Genomic DNA, 18,875 nt, shown 5'->3' with positions numbered 1-18,875 from the left:
TGATTAAAGGTTAAAGAGGAAGGACTCTCTTATATATAAGTTTATAAGATGAATAAAAAAAGTGAGATTGCAATATTGCGAAAGTTAGACGATGGATCCATTGGACATTTATGTTTTTAATAGAACTATAACGACATAGGACTGCTTCCGATTAGAAAGGTCCATGTATTCAATGAAAAAAACATTTAGAAGACAATATAATACGGTTTTAATGTCTGACAATTTGGAGGAATGATAGATATAAAAATGTTTAAACTATTTAACTTGAATTTAATGTAACCAATATCGCCGGCAAACCAGTTGGGTGTTGAAAACGATTAGTTTAAAAATAAAATACCAACAGGCTTCATACAAAATTTTTATCATTGAAAAGCTTTGAAGAAAATGCCAAAAGATTATATCAATCATTATCGTTTGCATTTTAAACATATTTGTAGAAATGAACTATCGTTTTCAAAAATTCTTCTTTCAATTAAATGTAGAGGTTAACGTTTTGTGATATAAGCTAAGAATTTATCGTTTGATTTTTCAATTATATTGCGTGGGGAATATGGCTTGCTATGTTAAAATTAATATTGGAATTAGAATTGTATGAGTTGAATTCTTCAATTATAACGCATTTTTGAATATAATTCAATTATAATTATTAATTGGAATAAAAGGAAATACATCATCAGCTTTTTAAAGATATTTGTGTTAAGGCTATAACAGTCGTCATTTTTTTTTTCATATATGATACTTTAATGCGGCAGAAATCAGATTAGAGGACCGTCAGATTAATAAAACCTCCGGATCAACGAAGTTCATTTCAAATATACATTCAAATAACAAAATATAGGTTTAGTGAACAAAATATACAAAAATAGAGAAAATGTTTCCAAATGTAATACTTATTACAAAATAGAATTCAAAAGCTGAGGAGTAGTTTATTTTACATCTTGGAAAAGTAACCGATATCTGTTTCGTTAATTGGTTGGCCACTGTAAAAATCAGTTTCGTGGAAAGATTTTTTTTTTTTTGCAGAGCAAGTTATTAAATTTTTCAGAAAGTATTTAATTAAATTTTAAAAAGTAGTCAACTACTCAAGAAATAGATACCTGAGTAATTTCAATTGTCTAGTTCTAATAGAAGGAGGTTTTTGCTTTTAAACGTATTGCTACGAAAAAAAATTACAATTTCAGAAAATAATTTTGTTTATTTTAAAGAGTAAGATAAAATCAAAATGAATACGCGCACGTTCTCGCTCATATAAAATATCGTTTATATCTCGTCATTATAAAATACATTCGAAAGAGCCTTCTACGTATTTTAATCTTTTGATATCTAATTATTTAATTTCAATATTAGAAACAAATTTTATAGGTTAATATTTTATAGGCGCCAATTTTTAGGAAATTAATACATACTTCATTCGTGAAAATTTAATGTAATGAGCCTTCATGCCTAACAATAATTTATTAAATTATTTTTCATAATTGTATAAGTTTATACAGTATATTACAAATGTTTATATTTTATGTCATTCGTAAAATAAACGTATACCACGGCAGAAGTTTCTTTTAAATATACCTTTTCCTTGCATGAGAGTAGATTCATTTTACTTAGATGTTTTATCCTGATCATATTTTTAATTATTCACTGAAAATTCACTATAATTCGAATAACATAACAGAATTATAAATTAAATGTTTTCAACTGCTCTCTTGACAACGTAAATTTTAAGACAAGTTAATTCAAAATTTAATCTAAATCTAAAGATAATTACTGCATCCCACTTTTTTTTAAATATTGTTCTTATACATTTAAAAATATGTAGAGAAGAAAATTACTTATTTCTGCATCATAATACAAATCACATGAACAAAAATAAGACTTTTAAAATAAATTATCTTGCATTGTAAATAATTGTTTGAATTTTCATATAAAGTTTCAAATGCAGCCTTTTATAAAAATAATAAGTTTAATACTTACAGATTTCTTATATCATTATTTTACAAATCAGCATCATCTCCGTACCTTTTAAGCATTCCATCATACTTTTACGCGTGTTGCCAACGCATATTTTTCAAATATAGTACTATAGAAAAAGTTTTAATTCGCGCCCATGAATTATCAAAGTCGGGAGCACACGTGACATCCGTTTCATTGATTGCATAGAAAGAAAAAATGTGTAAATTTTTGTTTATATAGTATAGAAGAAAATATTCTGTAACTTCAATAAGCAACAGAAATGCAAAGAAAGAGATTTTTCGCTTAATATACATAATTTTTTTAAAAACTAAAGATGCATCTTGTACTATAAATTGACAACATCAAAATGCTCTTCGTTATTCTGGCATGTTACACTGTTGCAACACTTTGACATTTAAAAGGGAACAATACTGTGTAAAAGTCACAAGATATTTAAACCTTAGAAATTTCTGTGATTTTTGACATCATAAATAAATTTACAATCTTAAAAATAGAACGTTTATAAACTGTTGAATTTTTTTTGCAATTATATTGATGTTAAATAGTTTTCATTGATATTTTCTTACTTAAAAAATAAACTGACATAGAAATTCCGAGTTTCCTTTCATTTACACAGATTATTTAATATTTTTTCAAATACTAAAGTTGATTTTTTTTTTTTTTTTACTATTGATTTCATCTATGCATTTGATGAAGATATTCTAAGTTTGAAATCTTAAACATATTAAACTAGTATTAAAGTAGCGACGGTAAATTGAAAATCCTAATTTTTATTTGTTATGAAAATTAATTAGAATTTATTAAAATGAAAACAGATATAAAAAAGGTGAAATTTTATGAATTAACTGAAGAAAATTATGGCAAATGATAATGATTTTCTTACATAAATATAAAAAAGTAATTAATATTTATATTAATTGCTTATTAATAAAATATTATTGCATATTTTATTTCAGTGATCTCTGGTTTATAAAACACTATTATAAATTATTACACGAAAGATTTTGTCTGAACCCTTTTTTCATTTTTAATAACTAATTTCAAAGCGGTATATTTTGCATTAAAATATCAAACAAGCTTTTTAAAGGCAGTATTGGAAAACTTTTTTCACATCGGATTATGCGATGGGCTTTTAAAGTTTAGTTTTTCTGGCACACAAACACACATCATTTAGTACGGAGAAAACTCAATTTCATTTAAGCGATGTATAGTTTTACATAATTACATAACATTAGGTGTATATTTTTACCACCGCTATTTTTTCCCAAGTTTTTAGGCTTTATTCTTAAAAGCGATTACATATTCATAATTCAAAATGCTGTCTTTCGCGAACTGCTACTTTCATCCATCTTCTTGCAATTATCGAATACCATCTCAAAAAAAAAAAAAAAAAAAAAAAAACGATGCATTTTTTGAAGTGGTGCAGTGATTTTTTAACTTCTTCAAAAAAGTAAAAATGCTAATTTTCTTGGCTGTTTTCCTCCATCGAAATAAATGGTAATCGGAAGAAGCAATGCCTGGAGAGTACACCGGGCAGACACCGGATGAGACCTCCCATTTCAGTGTTTCCAAGTATGTCTTGACCGTTTTTGAGACATGTGACCGGACATTGTTATACTGGAGAATAATTTTGTAGTATTTTTATTGGTGCTGTCACTGTATCTGCTTCACTGCCTCGATTGGAATGCACCAGTTAAGTTTGATACCCATCCTCTGTGATCGTTTCACTCGGTTTCAACAGCTTATAATGTATCACATCTGGTTTCATCGACTGCTGAGCATAACCTGGTCTTAGTGAACCTTCGGTCTAGCCGTCGAAGTGGAGGTATGTTTGGGCATTCTCCATGATTTCCGTAGTGGATCCATTTTTAATGCAGGAACCTCTTCCGGCTTTATCTTTGAAACCACAATCAAAGAAACGCCGTTCATCTCATACAAAATCCAGTTTTTTTTCTTTCCCAATGATTACACCGATTCTTCTCGCATTTGGCTCAAGTATTCATCAAGTAAGGCCTTTAATTTTTCATGTCGGTCTTCGATGTTAAATTCTCCGCTCTTGAAGCGTTGAAACAAATCACGTCATTTTCTTCACTAAGAGCCGATTCACCATAAGTATTCTTGAGAGCAGCTTACTATACAGCCGCAAGTTTCTTCAAATGGAAGCAAGAAATCAAAACCTCCTGCAAATGACGAGCATTTGACTCGAAAACTGACATCTTCGATTGATAATAAATTTATGATGTAAACACATATTCACTGATGTTATGCTGTCGTAATGTTGACAGATGTCTAAGCTTACTGAGCGATATTTTTTATCTGCTCATTTCAGTCAGCAGTTACCGCTGCCGCTATCTCTCAAAGAACGGCGAACGCAAAGTTTTACACCTAATAGGTAAAATGAGTCAATATCTGAGATGATTTATCAATACTATTCATGAGTTTCGAAAATATTGTTTGATGATACAGGTCAATACTGATTCTGACTTTTTCATAATGATATTCTGTTGATGTTGAATGTATCCTCTTGGATTTAAAATGACATTCGTTTTGCCCTATAATATGACAAATTCATATTTTGACTATTCATAGTAATAAAACAAAATAAAAAAAAACTATCATCTGTTAAGCATAAAGCAAATTTTGCTTGAAAGTAAATAAACTATCTAAGGTAGTTCATTTTTAATCATTTAATTATTTAAATGTTATATAATAAATGGAAATATTGTTATTAGACATGCACAGGGATAATTCTGAAATTATCGAAGAAATATAAACAAACTTAAGTATCAAAATGAACTGAATAGGCTCTATCAACCAATGATCAGCAGAATTTGTGATTTTAGCGAAAGGGTCTTTTCTATTTGATGCTATATATTAGTGTGTTTATTCTGCAGTTGGAAAGAAGTATTTGAATGGTCTAAACACGTTTTGTTATAATCTTGTTCATATTTGCAAACATTTATTGATTGAAAAATAAATCCTAAATATAACCTCATTTCCTAACAATGATTTTAGGAGTGAAACTGGGGAATCTAAAAAAATCGTCAAATTGTATATTATTTGTTTTTCAAAATGAAAGAAAATGGTCACTAGAAATAAAAGGAATTTCGATTTTCGATTTTTAATGCTATGAGAGCAAATTTAAGCTTTTCTCTGTCTTAAGACATGCACATCACTAGTCCCCTCTTTTAATAAAATAATCAATTTAATTTCACATTTAAACACATTATTGCAATATTAAGGATTTATTTTAGATGAACTTTATTTTATTTTATTTATTGTAGCTTTATAAACATGTTTTTGTTCTTATTAATCTAACATGGCTCCAGATGGGTCGTTGTTCATGTTTGTGCTAATCATTATTGAAGCAGGCAGTTCGGTTTTATAATTATTCTAATAATTAAATAAACCGACGAAACATATAGGAATTTGACCAATCATTCTTGATAAAGCGTTAATGTTATCCAAATATTTTATCATTCATAGAATTTGTATTTTTTCCAAATCATTTATTCAACAACTATGAAAATGATAAAACTGCTTGCGGTTCTCTCTCAGACTAGGGGCCTAAGGTAGTGAGTTGCCTGATTTGCCTAGCAAGAAATCCGCCATTGAATGCGAATCATGTTTCCTCAGGTGCAGAGCTTAAAAAGACATTTTCTTTTCATTGATTTAAGCAAGAGAAGTTTAAAAGCTCTTAAATCATTCTTATATCTCTATTTATAGAACTTCTTTCTGTCCATTTTAAAGACGCACGCGGAGGTAGGGGCAATGGACAAAGCAGTGAATTCTTCGATGTTCAATGGAGTCTTGCATCACCACATCAAAATGAAAAACTTTTACATTTCAATAGAAGTTTTAGTTTTATATATGCACAGGAGAGAGAACACGGAGAGTTCATTTTTACTAAAAAGGATCTTGGATTTTGAGAGAGGAAGAGAAAGAGGTCTAAGAAATGCAATAGTTTGTAAAAATAAAGTATTCAGTCAATGCAAGGACAACACAAATTATAGAAACGTTCAATGGATGATTTACAACTATTTGAAAATGCACATTGTTAGAACTATAAAGAGGTTTCTGTGAATGCTTTTTTAGCATTTTGGACGGTAAAGATGAAAAGATCTGCTGGTCAGTGCGAGAATATAGGTCAGTTCAAACATAGACTGATTTCAAATATTAAGATTTTTTTAAAAATGTTCTTTCATTTACTTAAAGCGGCACAGATTCTGTTGACTGAACTGGAAATATATGAGTAATTTTGTTTTAAAATCTATATGTTCCAGTAGATATTAAAGTTATGCGTTTAATACTTTAATATTTCATATTCTGATATATGAAAATAAATCTTAGTAATATCCACAACACCCCTATGGATTTTTATTTGTTGAAATTATTATTCATCATAATGAAGAGTTACATTAATGTATGTTTTTCAAAATTTAACTGCAAAATGTATGTAGCTATTTTTTGATTTATTTGATTTTTGAGCCTGAACTGTCTTTCAGAAACACATTGCTTAGTTTAAATTTTAGAGACCGTTATTGCTCTTAATATCCAACTATATGTGTTTCTAAGGTGAACCAAATTTTTTTATAATTTATTGTTTTCTCTAACAATGTGCAAAATTGAAAGAATGTTTTAGAATTTTTATTACCATATTATCCATTACCGTGAGTCTTATTTGGTTCACGAGAAGAATCACTTACAATCTTTCTTCTACTTTCTCTTAAGATTATGCCTTTAAGTTAACTATTCTGCGAAACATATTTGCAAAGTTTTGTTCTCCCCCTTACCCACAATACATCAAAGACTCCCTCTGCATTTGCAGCAACAACAACACTTTTTTTTTTCTTTTACAGATGAGATTACTTAATTTTTTGAAATTTCAAAGCCTAAAATTTTGTAAAAATCCTATTTTTTATTCTTACCATAAAATATTTCTTCACTGATAAGGCATATCACTAACTTGTAAACTGTATCTCGAATTTGATTTTTTAAGGGACTCTTTGTTATGTCTTCTTAGTAAAGTAGTTTTCTTACCGTAACACTATATTAATATCTTGAATAATAGCCAACTACATGTTTTATTTCAAGTCAAGGTTTTTAAATAATGGCTGTGATTCCATATGAGAAGGCGGTTACGATTTTGAATTCATAGAAAGTCTTACAAGAAATGTTTTGTTATATTCCTCCATATCAAGATACAAATATGACGAAGAAAATTATTTTAACAGAAAACTAAAGAACTTATTTACGCAATAGTTATAAAAATTAAATTTGTATTAATAGAACCACTGATTAGTGCTTTTTTAAACGTATTTTCCTTTCCTATATGTGTGTTCTTTTTTATTTATTAGAATGGTGGAGCAAAAATCAGCTGTGATCGAAAAGGAATTTATGAAAACGGTTTACAATGGAATAGGAAAGGGAGGGATAGGCGGAGAATTAAAAAAAAAAAAAAAAAAACTTTCAGTAAACTATAAGCCATTTGCACCTGAAAATTCTTTCTTCGAAACATTTCTTTTTGTTTGTCCCTCTCACAATCAATGAAATCTTTTTTTACTTCCTTTAATTGCTTCATAGGAAAACTACAAATGAATTGATTTATGTACTGTCGTCAAATCATAAAAGAGTTCTTTTCTTAAGCTTTATTATTACTATCATCATCGGTGACGCATTTCAAAGATATGCTTCGTAACTACCCGAGCTCATCATTCTTAAACAGTCATGGAATGTATGGTTTTTTGAAGGTCAGACACCCTTCCTCCCTCTTTACTCTTCTAACAAATCCCCCCCCCCCTTTTTTTTTAAATCTCGGAAGCTCGATAACACCCCTGCGCCGAGTCGCCTATGAATAGCTCCTATTTTTGTGGGCGACAAGGAACGGGGGAGCCCATCCAGGCATCCCGTGAGGAGAAGAGGCATCCTGAGGAGGTGCAGCACAGCAGACGATTTTCTTTTGCTTTTTTCCCTCTTCTTCCTCCACACCACCTTCCCGCGAGCGGCGCTCCTTTCCCCCATCTGACCTGCTTTAAATCTGCTCCCAGCAGTCGTTTGCCTGCTCTCCTCGCGTGGGGCATGGCGGCTTACTCCTCGAGCCCCGAAATCGTCTGCCGTGATGGGCTGGGCGATTTGGTGCCCGGGTCCGGCACACCCGCGACCACCACCATTAGCACCATAGCGGTACAGTCCGGCAACACGAGGATTGTAATAGCCCTCCTACAAGTAAGTTATTGTTGCCTCATTCAGCTGCACGGGAATCCGTGTGTAGACATATTCGAGCAACTTTCTTTCCCTAAATGTTTTCCCTGTAGGGAAACGTATGCGCACGCGCTGTCGTGTGTTGGTATTCGCTGGTGCATTTGACAACCATGTGGGAGGCACGGCGCATCAACAGTTTTTTTAGATGTATAATTAGGATTGTTCGGATGAAAAATATTTGCCATTTGATATTGTTGCACGTTGATGATATGCTGTTAATTAAAAATTTTATTTTCAAAATGTGATTGATAGGCGGAAGGGGAATTTTCCAGTTGAAGAAGCTGGATGAATTTAAGTTTTTGTTTACTTCTTTTTTTTTTGCTGCTTAGTATTGGCACTGATTAATTGCGTAAATCTCATCTTTCATCAAAGAGATAAAAAAATATTGATGAATGCACCTTTCAGTAAGAGATGTAAACATTAGATACATAAATGATAAATATATAGAAATATAAAACTTTTCCCATTACGTGTGTCCTTTCTTTTTTTCAATTTTATTTGATTACTTCGAATATTTTTGATATTTTAAGTATAGTTTTCGGAAAAGATTAATAGTAATAAACATTTTCCACTCATAGTAACATGTTTGATAACATAATTGCTATGACTTATCAGAAATGTTTTATCATTTTATTGTCAATTTGTTTATGTTTGCAAACTTATGGGAATATACTGGAGAAAAGAATTCACTCATTTTTTAAAAACATTTTAATCAGTTTTGATCGTAAAGAAAAAATTTTTCGTGCCCTAATGGCTTTATATTCTATCAAAGTAAATAAAATATATTCATTATAAAATCTTTCTTCTTTATTAATAATCAAAATCAATACTCATTTTACCTTCCCAAAATTGTATTACTCATTTCCTATTCATTTTATGAAATTGAATCCAAAAATATCCATTTGTCACTTATAAATTTCTTTCTATTTGTAATAAAGAATCTAATAAAAAGCACAGAATTTAATGAAAAATAAATTTTACATAACTTTACAATCTTAGTCATTCACAATATATCATTTTATTATTCTAATGAACATAGATAATCGGTTGAAAATATTTTCAACTATCATAAGATGAACAATAAAATGATATTGGAATTTATAATGAAAAAGTTTCAATAAATGAAACATTTGTTTATACATATATGAAAAGGGAAGAAGTTAATAATCTGTTATCTATCTAGAATATATTTTTTGCAGATTTATCGTTTTTCATACTTTATTTCTTGTGAGATTGGTTAGTCTTGTTTAAATTATTTTATTTATCAGCTAAGAAATTATTTTAAAAGGTACAAATGCATTTTGTTTTATTGATAGGCATTTGAAAACTGCAGAAACCATAATATTTTTTTACGAAAACTGTAACCTTTCTCGTAAAAAGTATAATTTTTTGTTTTTGGCGAAACATAATTGAAAAAATTATTATCTTTTATGACGATGTTGTGAAAAATGTAGATTTTGATTATTTTAAAATGATACTTTGGACGAGGATAACAGAATAAACCGTAGGCCCCTTACGGAATGTGTAGTATTTATCTTTGTCTTTGTGGCTTAAGAAAATCAGAATGAATTGTTTTTAGGATTCATTGAATGATGCGAGATTTTCTTGTAGAAATGACAATTGTTTTAAGAAATAAATATTTAAAAAAATATTTTATATTTTTTCATAACTATTAAAATGAAAGAGTTTTTTTTTTATCTTTGCATTTTTTGTATCGTCTTTAATATTGATTGGAACGGATTCAATGTTAGGTTAAATCACCACTGCGGCGGTATTAATACACGGCTGATTTTGCATTGAATTATCAAGATTTGTTAGGAGAAATGAGATTAAAAATTACTTTTGAATATCTCGCTATTTTAAATTACTTCCATTAGTTTTGCTTGAACAAAGTTGAATTTTTAAAAGTAGTTCAGTAAGGCATGTCATCTTAGTAAGCATAAAAATAAAACTGTGTGCTTGGACACTAGAATTCCACCGGAGTAGGCTGGCAATATGATGTTCTATGCTTCTCCTTCCCCATTCTAAATGATGGCTTGCTAACTCCGCCAAATTGGCCTACCTTCCTTTAATATCTTCTGAGAAAAACCAAGTCTACCTTGTCAGTCGTCTACCATTAAGTTGCCCCAAATTTATGCTTGTAAACAGCTTTCCTTCTTTTCTTTCTCCGTTTCAAGGATATTTGACCTCGTGAACTTAGTTTAACGAAATCACTTGACGTTAGAGTCCCATGGGTAACATGACAGCACGTGTCTTCTGTTATCTAGAGAAATGTTTTCTAACGGTTTGTTGTGAACAGCAAGTCCTTACTCCTTCAAAATTAAACTGAGGCGTGTCATGTGAATCTGAATGGATACCATTTTTTCAACTAATTCAATAAAAAAAAAATTTAAAATTAAAAAAAAAAGCAATTTGCTTTAAAATATCAAGATAATATTTTCCTAAATATTTTAACTTAACTAAAAAGCTTTTGAGCTTTTACTCAACATTTTCGCATAATTCATCTAAGAATTTAAAAAAAAAAATTAAGGTGGGAATTTTAACCAAAAATTCGTTTCAAATAATCAGACACTTTTAATATTCGCAGTCATGTTCTTAACCTCTATAATGTCGTAATTTCCGTTACAGAAGAGTAGGAATAAAATATTCTCCTTGCTTTATTCATTCGACGTTTATAGCTGAAATTTCGAAACTTTATGTGTATTGTCTTCAGTCTTGTCTGCTTCTTTCAAAATTTTACTCGAAGGAATAGACGAAAGTTTATCTACAGTTTCACTTTTGCTTCTGTACTTTTTAGAAAACGTTTTAAGGTTTGTTTTGATTGGAAAACACTCGAAGTAAACCGACGGTTGGTATCGAGAAAACCTTTTTTTTTTTTTTTTTTTTCGCTATGTCTATTCTAAGCAAACAAAAACTTCCAAACCTGAGCAATAACTGTTTTTTCTTACCTTATATGTGAAAGCTAGGAAAAGATTCAATTATTCCTTGCTTGCATTCAGTAGGGGATTAAAATGGTTCGCATATTTAATGTGAATTTTAACAACTTTTCATTTGCAACGATTCTAAGTATTTGTTTAGCTGTAGTAAATAATGCAAACTTAATTTTAAGTTACAGGCATTTGTTGAAATATATATGATTGAATTTTATCTCCTTACAATGTCAATCAAATTTGCAAATATTTTTGATATTTGCTAGAGACTACTAGACCCATTCAGATTCATTATAAGAATAAAATTTAAAGTCTCGATTTTAGTGATGATTCTTCTTAAAACTGCGACGTCCGACTGTCTTGATATTGGTGAACTTCGAAGTTTCAAGAGTGGAGTGACACACGAAATATCGATTGATTATGAGTTGATGTTCAAAATGATTTTGTTTCCCCTTGGATTGCTCTTGTGTGATTTTAAGCGATACGCTAATTTAGCAAATTAATTAACTGCAGTCTGCAAGCAATAGAAGCAAATTAATTAAAAGCAAAAGACTACATTAAAAGCAATCTGCACGAGTCATTTATATAAATAAAAAATGTCTTTCATTAGTATATAATTGCCAAAATTTTAAATTATTCCTACGTGATTTTGTAATAATATTTCTTTTTTTACTCCCCCCCCCCTTTATTTTTATCAAATGTCTTCAATCCAGAATTAACAAATCATTTCATTACAGAGGAAGAAAATAATTCGCTGGTTTATTGTCGAATTGCATTATTTCAGGTAAAGACTGCATTTATTTGAAATAGGTATGGTTCTATAATATTCAGCAGTTTTCTACTCTATTTATGCCAGTATTTATATTCTTCTCTAATAATAGAAAGATAATTGCGGTTTAATTTTAATTTAACCTTTCAATAAATACAGTACATTTCTTTAAAGAAAATATACATAATGTTGAGTAATATTAAGTCGATGAATTTTCTTTCAGTGCTGAAAAAGTATTAATTATACTGATACTTTTACTGAAAGAAACATTACAAAAACTCTTCGTGATTTTTCATTGGGGTTTTTCTATATATGAACATTTTGCTTTCTGCAAATGGTGCGATCTATACGTCATTGATTATCTAAAAATACTTTGGTGCTGATACTAACACTGACTAACTGTAGACCAGCAGTGGTGTAGAAATAGCATCATCTGTGCCTTTGTATTGGATTCTATTAATTTTTAATGTCCAAACGAGCAGCAGTGATTTCCTCGGAACTTTCCCATACACTCTCTAAGAAATGTACTTGTATATTATCAACCGCGTGTAGTATTTAATATAGAGTCTAATGGCCCTCGATCTGTGGTGATTATTTTAGCGATTCATCTCTGGAATGCGGCGATTATCCAAGCACCGGAATCCAGATGTTTATTTTGCATTTCTTTTATCCGACCGATTGAAACCAATATTTGACACAGATCAACACAATTGTAGCTGCAAAATCATGAACCATTTTTTTACGTTTTAGTCAACATGTTTTTGAATGATCGCGTTTACATGCTTGTGGAAAAATAGATCTATAGACGATCAATCCCTTGAGGAATTTTATTCCAAATTTGATAGGCATTTGCATTTTAGGTGTTAGATCTGAGTACTAAATTTTATCCAAATAACTCTCTTCGTTTTGTTGTTAGCGTGCCAAATTATATTCGGTCAGACTTCTCCTAAATGAATTTCGCTGTAAGTTCGATGGAAAACCATTCATCTGGTGTAAAGATCACAGCCGTCTAGATCAGAGCATTTCTGAGGCTATCGTACTTACAGACAGACATAATATCAAAAATACCATTTTCAGACTTGGGAAGGTATGAAGAACATTTTGATTTAAATTTTTTAACGATTCCCTGTTTGTGTTCTTCGTATACGAGAAAGGAAAAGCGATATTCATCGACTTGAAATGACTTTAGCTTGGAAATATCTTAGCATTTATGTTACCTTTTCTGGTCCTGTGAAATAATAAATTTTAAGCTTCTGAAGTAGTACAAAAAATTACTCACTTGAAAAAGGACTATATTTTAACTTATTTACATTTAAGACAGCTTCATTTTTTTACCATTCTTTGTTTAAACAAATTTAACTTAATGTTTTAGAAATAGATGGATTTTCAAGTAATTTCCTCCAATAAGTATTTATAAGAAAATTTTAAATACTTCCAAATAAGTATTTATTTCCACATATTGTATTTAATTAAGTATTTATTTCCATACATGGAAGTAAATACTTACAGTCTGTGCATTTGCAATCATATTTACTTTCGACCGTTTTAGAAGTCTTTTCCCGTGAGAGCATGAAGTCTTTTATTCAGATGTACGTCTAGCATTCAAGGGTTAATGAGTCGCTGTCCTTGTTAAAAAAAGAACTCGGGGCGTGTAAATTCTGTCAACTGAAGCAGACGCGGTCTACAGTGAGACACCACGCGATTTCATTCATTTTCTTCGAGCTGCGTGAAAGGTCGCTTTCATCGTCCATTATTAAAGGAACCGAATAACACCTTTTTCTACAGCTCCGAACAGTTTTATTGTTACCGCATATGAACTGAATCTTGAGTGTTTTCTAGAAAAATCAAAATATTAAATTATTTTAGAGGATTCTATTTCGTATTGAATTGTTTTCATTAAATGAAGTATTTAAATTTTGTGTAAATGGTATTTGAGCTTTAAATGTTTAAACATTATTTAAAAAAAAAAAACAATGTGAAGGTCTGAAATACACACTATACGTCCGTTAAATTCATTTTTGAACCTGTTACATTTGGATCTATCTGATCAGTCATCCATTCTTACGAGTATTATTTTGAAATATCTTGATTTCTATAGTTAAAAAAAAAAAAAAAATCTGTTAAGTAGATGCAAGAAGACGAGATGGATTGTTTTCAGTAGATGTAAAAAGATACAGACTAGTTTTCAGGGGGAAAAAATCAACTTATATAATAATATTTTTTTACTGCTTTAAGCAATGAAATGAACTCTGGTATTCTATGATTAATTGTGCATCTGACTGCTTTTCTGAATGCAAAGGGTTTAATCGGTGGTAAAAGTTATTAGAAATGAAATGCTCTTTCTATTACCCTATAACTCTTTTTTAGTTGAATTAATCGAAACATTGAAAATTAAAGCAGCAACTAATATTAATATCGCATTTTAATAATTCGTTTGTTTTGATCTGCTAGGTTAATGTTAAAAGTGCTTGTAGAAACATCTGGGAAAATATTGTCTAAAAGTAAAATATTACAAATATTTGAATACTGAAATATATCAGACTAATTGCAAATACTGGATCAGATCAAATCTTATAGGTGTTTGCATACTGTGTGGGTTTCGGACCTACATACTCCCATTTTGAAACAATCATTTTCCTTTTATCAGTTTTAATTTACTATTTATATAAGCAGCTTTTTAGCAACTGTATATGTAGAGATTAAACTAAACTACTCTTATGCCTGGACAAATTGAAATAATTAGATATTTACGCATTGGTTACTTTAAGAGAATATTTTTCCAATATTTCGCACACATAGAATTAAAATTCAAAAGTAGTTTTAAAAGAAATATTTAAAAAAATGGTACAAAGTTTTTTAGTATAATATAAATATTTTAATAGTAGTATGTATAATAGTTATGTTAACTTGTGAATCTTTCAAATACAAAGGAAATTGGACCAAACCGAACTGCAAGTGGATTGAAATAAAACATAATGCGTATGCAGGCCTCATGTGTCTACTCATCATAATTAATAACCGATAGTCTACTTATCCTAATTAATAAAGGGTAAAAACGAAAATGAGTTCACAACTGATCCTTTTCACGAGACTTAAAACACTAAGACAAAAGAAGAAATCTGACATTACTAAACTTGAGTTTAAAATTCTTTGTTTGATGTCTGCAAGTTCAGTGCCCTTCCGACTGTTTATAAATTTTCCTCATGCTCATACGTTTCTTAATACATTACCATCAGATACTGAAAACTGTGCGAAAGATACGAGGAAAAATAATTATTATGCCTTTCACAGTCAGATAGGTAAAATAAAGATAAGAATCACTAGCTCATCAAGAATAGGAAATGTAAGAATAAAAGCTTTCCTTTCTGTTTCCTAGTTCACATTTTCTTCTTTTTATTTTTATGATTCCACAAAATATTATAAAAATATTTATTATGTGAAAATTTTAGTAAACCTCGTTGCATATAATAAATGCAGAATTTCATTTATAATGAAAATTGTCCGTGTTAATAATGAGATATTATTTACGAAAGTTTTATCTCTTCTTTATTTAATTTTTTGTACTGCATAAATTCAGACATAGATCTATTGTTTATCGAAATAATTAATATTACTACACCAAAAAATAGTATGAATAGAAAAAAAAATCAGTTTGATTCCTAATTATCAATATCTTCTCATGATTTTATAAAGAAGCAGAATTAAACTCAAAATTAATCAAGGGTTACAAATAAAGAATTTTTCCAGTCATATTTCTTTAAAAGTACCTTAAAAATACCCATTCTAAAAATTAATAGTTCCAGGTAAAAGATGCATTGGAAGAAAAATTACAAAATACGCTTTTATTCTCAAAATTAAAACACACACACACAACAAAAATTGTTTTATTATTTTCTTTCATTATAATAGATTTTACAGATTTTATAGAGGATGTATGTTTCATTTTCTCATTCAGAAGTTTTTAAAATAATTTCCTGTTCTTTCTTTCTACGAAGAATAGAATATCTGTGGTATGTTTTTATTTATTTATATTTAAAATAAGAGATTGGAATCCTCATACGTTTTCATTGCAAGTTATGCGAGGGGAAAAACTCTTACGTATGAGTGACGTATGAATTTGCTAATAACAGAGCCATTAAAATTTGTGACTCGGAGCTTCTTTTTTTTATGAATTATAAATGTCCAATTGGTAAAAATCTTCAAATGAATATGCGATGCAGGAAAGGTGAAAAATGCATATTTATTGTAGATGAAATATAACATGATCTCACTTTGTTGTAAATGTTGCTTCACCTGCGCTCTCATTTTGTGAGAACGAATGTTTTATTGCTCTCAATTAAAAAGCGAACAAAGCTTTCTTTCACTGATCGCGCTTCATTTTGTTTCGTTTCCCGTCAACGCCGCGCTGCATCGAATATTTTCCCTACCGTTTCCCCTGTGCGTGGAAGCAACTGGTCTTCTGTGACGTCATGGCAAGTCACTTTCTCTGTCTGTCCATGTATGGAGAGCAGCCGCCCTCCTCCCCTCTCCGAGGAAGTAGCTTGTGGGTGTGAGTTTACGAATCACGCTCGTCTCACCGTCTGTTTTGTTTATTTCTCGAGTGCCGACAGTTAAGCTAAATCGAGCCTACGTTTTGTGAGAACTGCCTTCCGTAACGATCGAATGTTTGGGATTTGTCTTAGTTTTCGGAAATCGCTGAAAATGTTTTCCTGTTTGTTCTTTTGAAATTATTCTGAATGATTTTTTTAATAGAAATTTTGAAATATTGAAATTTACACACACACATATATATATATCAATATATTTCATAATCAATATAAATAGTTAAAATTCGGAAATTAAGTTGCAAATAAAATAAAATATTCTAAAATTCTTCTTAGATGAAAATTTAATAAAGAAAATAATTCTAAATTTTCAAAATTTTCTGTTGTCTTAAAAGTAACATTATTTTGCTCCATGAAATTTCATATATATATATATATATATATATATATATATATATATATATAATATGTATTAAGGTGTCTTCATAATATAAATGTTTCTCATAAATTTAATAAGAAAAAAAAAATCTAAAATTTTTTCTGAAAACAAATTTTCTATGCTGAAAACATTTAACATTGTGTTGTGAATGTTAAAAAATATTCACATTTCATTTCTTTTATTTATAATCCACATGGCAATTTCAAATACCCTAATTAATATTTTTAAAGTTGATTTTTTAAGCTGTTTAAACAAAACGATTTTTTAAATGACACTTATGTTTCATTATGTTAATATATGTTATTCTTATAGGATATTTTTTTTTCATATTTTTTTCATCTGATAGAATATTTGTTAATCTTCCTTCAATTTTTATGACAAGAAATGGTGTCGGAAAAAAAAGAAAGTTGCTTATTATCATGAAATATTTTATTTTCTGGTTATTGGGAACATTTTTATGAGATTTTTTTTATAGTTGATAAAAATAAATAAATCTTTAAAAAAAAATGGAGTTAACCAGCTAAAGTATGAACAATTTTTTACACAATATATATATATATAAATTGACAGATTTACTTCGAATCAGTATAAAATCACTAAACATTGCAAAAAATACACACGAGGGCGCTATGTGATTAATGGAAAAAATAGATGAGCAAATTAATTTACTTTTCTCTGTAATTTTAATTATTTAGTAATAAAAAAGATCGCGTCTATTGTCATGAATTAGTTTGTCAATCAAGTTTTCTTCTTTACATTTTACCAAATATTTTTCCTTTTATCGTTTTCTAGAATTCTTGAATGTATAAATTCTAACCGTCATTTTCTCAGCAAGGTTGAGAAACAATTTCTGACAAAACTTATTCCACCAAATTTATTGCTTTTGTGCTATTGTTGTAAATTTCCCAGACACAATGCAAACTAGAAACATTACCATCAAAGCTCGATTCGACTTCCCCTTACTATTCTCTACATTCTGCCTTCGCCTTGATGCGCCCGCGATGTTTTGGCGAACATCTTAATGCCATGCAGCTGCCGACATGTACTTCGAAAAAACTAGTTCTCGTACCGGTGTTTCCGGTAGGTTTCTGTTTGGTTTTCATGAATGGCGTTGCGAAATGCCTCACCTCTTGCATTAATAAGAATGATCGAATGAGCAATTTACCTTCTTGTGTTGCCACTTTCATACTGTAGTTGTAATAATCGTAAAATTCGGGGTTTTTTTTTTTGACAGATTCTACCGGTTTATTTCTTTGAACCAGCACATATTTGCTAATTTGAAAATTGTAATCATTAACCCAAAAAGATTCGTAGCACGATAAAAAAAAAAAAAAAAAAATCCAAAATTGCTTTATTATTTTTTTACAAAAATTTTGTCCAAATATTTTTTTCCTTGAAATAAAAACAAGGTATCTAAGCATAATTAATATTCTAATTATATCTTGTGAAATAAAAAAAATTTCAAAAGTATATATATAACATTATGAGATTGACCGCAATTGATATCATTTTTGATTCCAGTTAGAAACACAAACAGTGAGAACATAAGTTTCTGCATCTTCTTGAAAGCTGATTATTAAAAAAAAAAATAATTCATTCTCTATTTGAGGTATTTCAATGATTTTACCCTACGTATGTATTTAAATTGGATTTCTTTAACCGTTCATTTTTTAACTGTTATTAAGAATTATTATCGATTATTGCATTAAATTATAATGATGTTATTAATAACTAACGTATTATTAATTACTGTTGTAAGACTTATAATTAATGTTAATTTTTAACTATAATGAATGTTTTTAACAATGATTAATAGTTATTGTATTCTTTTCAAATCAATGTTTTATTGATGCTATCCTTTGAAATAATTTCCCAATTCTCAACCGAAAAAAAAACCCGTTTCGGTTAAAAAAAAAAAACTTACAACGATAAAACCCACTCAAATTTTCTTTCTTTGTATT

The 18,875-nt window shown here is 29.4% G+C and overlaps 1 protein-coding gene across 1 annotated transcript in view; it reads left to right on the top strand.

The window, feature by feature from the left end:
• Positions 1–7,816: 7,816 nt before the first annotated feature.
• LOC129962354 (titin-like) overlaps positions 7,817–18,875 on the top strand; it is a 308,547-nt gene continuing 297,488 nt past the window's right edge. The window contains 1 exon segment of the mRNA XM_056076101.1: positions 7,817–8,196. Within this exon segment, the coding sequence (XP_055932076.1) occupies positions 7,822–8,196 (375 nt within the window). The 5' untranslated portion in view covers positions 7,817–7,821.

This window comes from Argiope bruennichi, chromosome 2, assembly GCF_947563725.1.
Source record: "Argiope bruennichi chromosome 2, qqArgBrue1.1, whole genome shotgun sequence".
Lineage (NCBI taxonomy): Eukaryota > Metazoa > Arthropoda > Arachnida > Araneae > Araneidae > Argiope > Argiope bruennichi.
Note: the sequence above shows the minus strand (reverse complement) of the source record. Positions and strands in the feature narration are given on the sequence as shown.